The sequence below is a fragment of the Sceloporus occidentalis genome, unplaced genomic scaffold (assembly GCF_023333645.1).
Source record: "Sceloporus occidentalis isolate IW3139 unplaced genomic scaffold, rSceOcc1.0.p SCAF_7, whole genome shotgun sequence".
Classification (NCBI taxonomy): Eukaryota; Metazoa; Chordata; class Lepidosauria; order Squamata; family Phrynosomatidae; genus Sceloporus; species Sceloporus occidentalis.
In genome coordinates, this window is record NW_028316987.1 from 97,417,626 (window position 1) to 97,425,876 (window position 8,251).

The following is an 8,251-nucleotide window of genomic DNA, read 5'->3' on the forward strand; positions in this document are numbered from 1 at the left end:
AATAAAATTCCACACGAATGGTAGATTGATAGTGAATTTAGTGCTGCCAATGGCCTGTGCCCTCTGGACACCCTGTGATTTTTGTGTGTGCGTGTGCGCACGTGCGCACACATACACACACTCCTCAGCCCTGCTTCTGACCTGAGTAACCAAAGGGATGGGGCATGGGGGTCCCACAGACCCCTGTCTTTCTGCCCCAAATCCAAATGCCAGCTTCTCTCTGCCGCTGGCAAACCAGAACAAGGTGATCTGGAAATTAGAGGTTGGATCAAGTCTTCTGTGGCTGCCTTCCCGCACACGTTCCAGCCTGGCTTGGTGGCCCTCCTCTAAAGTCCAGTCTAAAACCTACACTGGATTCCCCCTTGGACACAGGGATGCCATCAATGGATGCTGCTGACCAGCCGCACATTCAGACAGCGCAGAGGGAGGGATGTGTGCCTGTTCCTTACCCATGGTCCATTGCCAGTACCTCCTGGAGAAACAACCATGCCAAGATGCCCAGCTGCCATCCGGAGAAAGGACCCCCTGGGCATCCCACCTTTCGCATCTCCTCCGAGAGTTTGGACCGGCCAGAGTGTCCCTGGGAAAAAAGTGGGACCACAGCATGATGGAGTTGGAAGAGACCCCAAAGGGGCATCCGGTCCAGCGCCCTTCTGCCACACGGAAAGGCGCAAGCAATGCACTCCTGACAGATGGACTATAAATAAATATAGTTAATAAAATAATCATAAATCAACAACAAGAGCTAGTCATCGCAATCCTCTTTTGGAAATGGATAGGGCAGGACTCCACTCACCATCTTCAGGTCTCAGACCCCAGTTCAGCAAGACCTGAACCCAGTGCGCACAGAGATACGCACACTTTCCTGCCAGCTCCTTCTTACCTGCTTGCACTCCAGTGAAGGGCAGAGGAGCCAAGGAGAGAAGCATCTGGTTCCTCAAGGCGGGTGCATTTATATCAGGTAGGATTAGCCAATTTTGGAAGCATCTGGAAGTCCTGGGATTGGAGCATTCCTCCCGACGTAAGTCCAGCCATTGTCCGTCCACACTGCCCACTTGGACGGGACGCACAGAGACAGACACACCCTGGGGTTGGATTATCAATGGTTGCGGTGGTGCGGTTGCTCCAGGCAATTGCAAGAAGGACTCAAGTGGGGGAAAGGGTTGCTTGCTGTCTTCCTGCCTAAATCGGCCAACGTCTCTGTTTTCTCCAACATTTTTGGTTGCAAAGGGATCTTGTAGCACTTTTGAGATTGACTGTGCGAATGAAGTCGTAGCATGAGCTTCAGTGTACTTGGTCTACTTCCTCAGAAGCATTTTTTGGGTATTAATCAAGTGCAGACACAACAAAGAAGCTCCTTTCTGCAAAGCCTTTTTATAAGTATAGTTTTATGGACGTTGCCATTCAACAACAGAACAATACATGGATTAACATGTAAATCTCTTCCTCTCAAGCAACAGTATATATACCCCAATCTCTTCCATGCCAGAATTCACAGGTGCTGGTGAAACATCAGGAATAAACTCTTCTGGAACACAGCCTCAGAGCTCAAAAAACTCCTAAAGAACTGTTTTTATAGTTGCCCAACTGCCTCCTTTTCTCCTCATTCTCTGACTGGCTAGACTTTTTTAGCAGCATTGGCATTGGGAGGTTGGTGAAGGAGGGCTGGGAAAACACAAACTTTCAGTGCCAGGCTGCAGCAGTGTGTCTGCAGTAAACAATGCAATAAAATCTTGTGCTTGTGGGGCGGAATGGGATTCTCCAGGTGTTAGGGAGGATTGAATATGGGGAATTATACAAGAGGCATGTCCTAACAACGCGCGCAGCGGGATCGTGTCCCTATGTGTACACCAGAGGTTGTCTAGTCCAACCCCAAGAGACAGAGACTCGGATACCAAAGGAGGTGCAATTAAAATATGAACATTTATTAAAACCACACAACAAAAGGGATCACACACACACACACATTCAATACTATAGCAAGGGAGGGGTGAGTTCGGGAGTAAAGGAAAAGGACAGAGGCACTGTTGGGAATATTTACCTTCGAAGTCTTCTCCAAGGCGACGGATTGAGGGATGGTGGATGGTGAGATATGGCCACAGGAACGGGGAAAGAAAGCGGCGGCCGCAGTGGCTAGGAGCTGAATTCCGGTGGGCAAAGCTAACTAGAGGCCCAAAAAGACAGTGAGCTTGGCTTCGCTCAAGTGATTTCAGCAGAGCATATGGCTCCAGGAACGCAAGCTTGGAGCAAAATGCTCTACAAGCCCTGAACTTCTGCTCTACAAGCCCACGGAAGGGCAAAAAGTGGGGTCCTTATATAGCCCTAAAGATAACCTCAGGCTATGGCAGCCTGGCGGACAAAAGGCTTGATGACTTATCTTTGTCTAAGCTGAAACTTACACAATGGATACACAAAGCATAGGTCTGGCACTTTTTCAGGGGGAGCAAATACCTTGATGGTCGAGCCGTTAATCTAATCACTGGCTCATTAAGAAGGAAGCCACATCTATTGTCTTCCTCTTGCTGGCCCTTGCGAATCTGGTTTTGCAACTCCCAAACTGCTGCTGAAAGGTTTAAATCTACCTTTGTTCCTGGGACCATGCCTACTAGCAAGGCGGCTGGCTCCGTGGTCTGATGGCTTTGGGGATAATGGCGGCTAGCGATGGGGTCACTCAGGGCTCATGGCTCCAGACCACAGGGCATCCCAATTTTATATAAATCCATACTTGATAACACAGGCAATCCTCCTTTTGCAGCATGGACCTCCCTGGAGCAGGCAATGCAAAGAGTAGCTGCCTCCAGATTCTGACCTGGAGGATGCTTGTGAACAGCAAAACAGAGAGCAAAGGGAGAGAAGATGAGCCATCCTCATCCGCTTCCCCAGCCTGGTTCATTTTTGTTTTTAAAGCAACAGATCTGCAAGTTTGGCCAGCAAAATGGAAATTGTCAGAAGAGAAGCTGGTGACAGAAATAGTCGTCCCTGGATGCACTTTGCAAGAAGCCTTCAAGTGGCCTCTGGCAGGTTCAAAATGTGGCTTACCAAGGCTCCCCTGACCTGTCATTGCATCTCACACACATAAAATGTAAAAGGTTTGCCAAAACATGTTGAATCATAGAATCATAAAATTACAGAGTTGGAAGAGAGACCAATGGTCCTCCAGTCCAACCCGCTTTTCTTCTTTCTGAATTCATTCTTTCCATGGGAGTTTATTGCACTGGGGTTAATTTTGGCATTAAAGAGATATTAAGGCACATTTAAAGCACCCTGCAAATAAAGCGAATGATTATCACGAGTAAAGTGATATCGGAGATGCATTGTCGCCAAGAGTAAAAAGATGCACATTTAATGCTTCTTTGTGACCACTTTAATGGCAGGTTTTGCGCCATGTTGCGTGAAATTGTTATGCCTAATTACACAATTTTCCCAGGATATTCATGGGATACACTCTCAATCTCCTTTGTGTGATAAAGTCCATGGGACCCCGTTTTCTGAAGTTGTGCCCAGAAACACATCTCCTTCACTGCCTCTCTCTTTGTGTGTGTAAAACACTTCCATTTGGAGTACACTTGGTGAGTTTTATCTACGCAGCACCTAAAATATCATTCCAGATGCAACAGACCAGGGACCTCTTGGAAATTAAAGTTTCTCTGCCTAAGGAATGGCACAGGACAAGGTCTCAGCCTGGACCTCAAGGGAAGTTACTTTTTGCTGCTGATGGAGTTGAAAGTGAATACTCTTGTTTTGTCCTTCATCCCTGGTCCTCCTATAACCAAGAAGTGGCCTCTGCCTGCATTGAGATCCCTGCAGTCCATCTTAATGGAGATGTTTGGCCGTAACTAGGATGTGACTCAGGGGGTGTCCAGCCGCTGACCTGGCTCCCTCCTTTGTGTTTGGCTGGTGCCCCCACCAGTTTGTCCATCCATCCGTGGCCCAGATGCGGATCCTGTTGATCCTGACTTCCTGGTCTCCTGATCCTCTTTGCAAAGAATCCCAAGCCCCCAGCGGGTCCCTGGCTCCTCTGGTCTAAATACTGTCTTTCTTGAGGGTTTGGTCCCGTTGCTAATCCCGTTTTCCATTTGGAGCAGCCGGCTGGGAGACAGCGGCTCAATTAAGTCAGTTGATGGACAGAGGTTAATTCAGAGAAGATGGAGTTGGGTAGGAATCTGCAGTCCTGGAGGCAGAACAAACCATCAGGAATATTCTTTGGAGGGAAAAAATGTCCTTCTTCTGTGCCTTTTTAGGTATTAACCCATAGCAGTGTCTGCCAACCTGTGCTCCACTTGCGCTTCCCAAGTGCTCTGCAGACAGTCCAGGAAAATGAAAGAATGAAATTAAAGCATAAGAAACAAAAGTTACACAACTCCTAAACCCATTGACTTGTAAGGCATCGGTTAGGCCTCTTAGAAGTGGATTCTCAAAAGTCCTCCCTGGGTCAAAAGGGTTGGGAAGCCCTGCTCTCTATCGAGGTGATGATGCCCACAGAAGCCCAGAGTGCCCTGGCCCCCTCCCTCCAGGGCAGGGAAACCCAGGCAATGCCAGGCAATGCCAGGCAGCAGGGGGCGCTCCGGCCCTGGCATTATTTTAGGCTGAATTGCGACTAAAGAGGGCCAGAAGAAGGGGACTTTGGCACCAGCCAAGAAGGTACCAAAATCAGGACGGAAAGGGCCATGGGTTTGGGTTTGTCTGCCTAGGCTGACTCTCCCATTCCCCAAAAACACTTCAGAGCAGAGCTGTTTGGGATTTGGGATGTTTTGACATTGTAAAATAAATATATTTACATTTTGCCATTTTTATTTATTTTTGGGCAATACCTGGATTTACATATAAGTGGTCCCCGTCTCCAATGGGGTTTGCTTCCAAGATCCCCATGGAGGCCAAAATCCAGGCCCCATTATATGCAATGGGGTACTATTATTACTATTATTACACTGAGCCCTTGGTGTCTGCTGGGTTTGGGTCCAGGGCCCTCCCTCCCCATTGATACCCAAAGCCATGGATGCTCAAACCTACTTATATAGAATGGGGTATTGATGATGATGATAATTGCACTGGGCCCTTGGCATCTGCTGGGTCTTGGTTCCAAGAGCCCCATGGATGCTTAAATCTCATAATATATAATTGGGTATTTATTATTGTTGTTATTATTACTATGATTATTATTGCATTGGGCCCTTGGCATCTATCTGCTGGGTTTGGGTCCAAGACTCCCCTGGAAACCCAAATCCTTGGCTGCTCAAGTCCCCGGATGCACAGTTGCAGATGGTGAAATGGTGACCCTTGTGTAAAATGGCCCAAAACAAGGTCTGCTGCTGGGGGGAGATGATGATTATTATTATTATTATTATTATTAACCTTTATTTATAAAGCGCTGTAAACTTACACAGCGCTGTACATACAATCTTTTTAATTGGACGGTTCCCTGCCCTCAGGCTTACAATCTAGAAAGACATGACACAAAGGGAGTGGTGGAGGGGAAGGAGCCTTTCTAGTAGGATAATGCATATAAAATACATAGCAATACAGGAAATGGTTCGATAAAACAGGCACCAAAAGAACATCAAATAATAAGCTACAATTATGCAATGCCTGGGAAGGCTTCTCTGAACAGGATGGTCTTCAACTCCGTTTTGAAGCTGGTTAAAGAAGTGATCAGGGCCCTTGTGTCTCGCGGGGGAAGAAGGTTCCAGGAGTGAGGGGCAGCGAGTGAAAAGGGGCGAATCCAAGATGGGGCAGAGGAAATCCTGGGCTGAGACAGTAGACCTTGACTACCAGAACAGAGGGAACAACGGAGTGGGAAGGAGAGGAGAAAGAAGGTCTGATAAGTAAGGAGAGGCCAGCCGATGGAGGGCTTTGAATGTCGACAGCAGGAGCTTGTACTGAATGCGGAAAGGGAGTGGGAGCCAGTGAAGGGATGCCAACACAGGAGAGATATGGTCAGAGCGGTGGGTGGAAGTGATAATGCGTGCAGCTGAATGCTGGACAGAGATTAAAGGACGGAGGTGAGAAAGAGGAAGCCCAGCCAGGAGGACGTTACAGGAATCCAGTCGTGAGATCACTAGGGCATGGACCAGGATCTTGGCAGAAGAGGCGGAGAGATATGGTCGGATTTTGGCAATCTACAAGCCTTGGCTGTGGTCTGGATCTGAGGGATCCACGACAGAGAAGAGTCAAAGATGAAACCAAGACTGCAGGCTTGCTGGACTGGTTGAATAGAAATGTTGTCCACAGAGACAGAAAAGGAGTGTTGAAGGGTGGGCTTAGGAGGAAAGACAAGAAGCTCCGTCTCGGACATGTTGAGCTTCAAACGCCGATGGCGCATCCACTGCGAGACAGCTGTGAGGCAGGACGAAACTTGCTGTCCAAGCCTTGGAGAAAGGTCAGGGGCGGAAAGATACAGCTGGGTGTCATCGGCATAGAGATGGTAGGAAAAGCCAAAAGAGCTAATGAGTTTTCCTAAGGACAGTGTGTAGAGAGAAAACAGAAGGGGACCCAGAACAGAGCCCTGGGGAACTCCAACAGAGAAGGGAACAGGAGATGAAGTCTGACCTCCTGCAACCACTGCAAAAGATCTGCCAGACAAATAAGATCTAAACCAGTCGAGAACAGAGTCTGAGAACCCAAGGTCAGAGAGTATATCCACTAGAAGAGAGTGATCAACGGTGTCAAAGGCTGCAGACAGATCAAGAAGGATGAGAACAGAGTAAAGGCCATTAGCCTTGGCCTGTAAAAGATCGTTTGAGATCTTGGTGAGGGCTGTCTCTGTAGAATGCCTTGGGCGGAAACCAGACTGAAAGGGATCAAGGATGGAGTTGGCTTCAAGAAACTCAAGAAAGCGAGAATAAACAACCCACTCCAAAACCTTAGAAAGAAAGGGGAGAAGTGAAATCGGACGATAGCTAGACAAAGAGGAGGGGTCAAGAGAAGGTTTTTTCAGAACTGGGGAAATGAGAGCATGTTTGAAGTCCGAAGGGAAGGAGCCTGTAAAGAGGGAGAGATTGAAGATATGGAGAAGCGAGGGCAGAAAGGAGGGAGCTATAGAGATTAGAAGACGAGTAGGAATTGGATCAAGAGAACAGGTTGCAGGTTTGCAAGAGTTCAGAAGTGAAGAGTTCATCCAAAGAGGCAGGAGGAAAGACAGAAAATTTGTTAGGGGAGGGCGATAGAAGATTAAGAGCAGAAGAAGAATCGGGGGGACTATCTCCGAGCGAATGGTGGTGATCTTTGAGATGAAGTAATTAGCAAAGTCATTAGGAGAGAATGATGAAGAGAAAGGAGGAGAGGGAGGTTTAAGCAACGTGTTGAAGATGGAGAACAAACGCTGCGGACGCCTCTCATTGGCGGAGATCAATGATTTGTAATAATTCTGTTTTGCCAAAGAGAAGGAAGAAAGAACAAATTTGAAATGGATAAAATCAGCCCACTCTTTGGACTTTCTCCAAAGACGTTTGGCCGCTCTAGAGCAGGACTGGAGGAACTTAATGTTGGGGGTAAGCCAGGGCTGGGGCCTAGTCTTAGAGGAAGAAGTGCGGACAGAGACAGGGGCAAAATGGTCGAGAGTCAAGGAAAGAGTGGAGTTAAATAAAGACATTGCTGAATCAGCAGAATCCCTGAGATTTAGGGAAGAGAGAGATGAAACCAGGGTCAGACCAAGATGGTTAGAGTCAACAGATTGAAGATCACGAAAATGGCGTTGAACAGTATGACGAGGAGGTGGAGTATAAGTGAGAGCAAATGAGATTAAATGATGGTCAGATAGTGGAAAGTCAAGTGCCAGGTAGTCAGAAATGGCGCAGTTTGCGACAAGAACTAGGTCAAGACAGTGACCAAGAGAATGAGTTGAAGAGTTGGAGTGAGGTTGGAGGCCAAAAGAAGCCAGGAGAGAGTTGAAGCGAGTTAAAGTGTCTCTAGATGTGTGTGTCTTCAATCTCTGCCCAGCTGTGGGTGGCTGAATCCGTGGCTAAAGAAGAACTCCAGGGCTGCGTAGGGCTGAGCAAGTCCCTTCTCTAAGCCAGAGAGGAAGGCCACCGCGGCAAAGCTCCTCGGAGGAAATTGTGGCCACAAAAGCCTGTTTCGGAGAGAGTGTGGTGCAGTGGTTGGAGCAGGGTTTGGACAGTCCTTGCTCTGGCAGAGGAACCCTTTGGGAGGCCTTGGGCAAGTCACACTCTCTCAGCCTCAAGGGAAGAAGGCCATGCTGGGGGCAAAGGGAAAAAAACCATGGCTGAGAGTTTGCCAAGACACAACAACAACAACA

The 8,251-nt window shown here is 47.9% G+C and overlaps 1 protein-coding gene across 1 annotated transcript in view; it reads right to left on the reverse strand.

Annotated features, from left to right (window-relative positions):
* The window catches only part of LOC149310211 (SCO-spondin-like), a 131,465-nt gene extending 131,005 nt beyond the window's left edge, over window positions 1–460 (reverse strand). Inside the window, exon 1 of the mRNA XM_089534034.1 lies at window positions 450–460. Within this exon, the coding sequence (XP_089390160.1) occupies window positions 450–460 (11 nt within the window). The remainder of the gene's footprint in view (window positions 1–449) is intronic.
* Window positions 461–8,251: the final 7,791 nt, after the last annotated feature.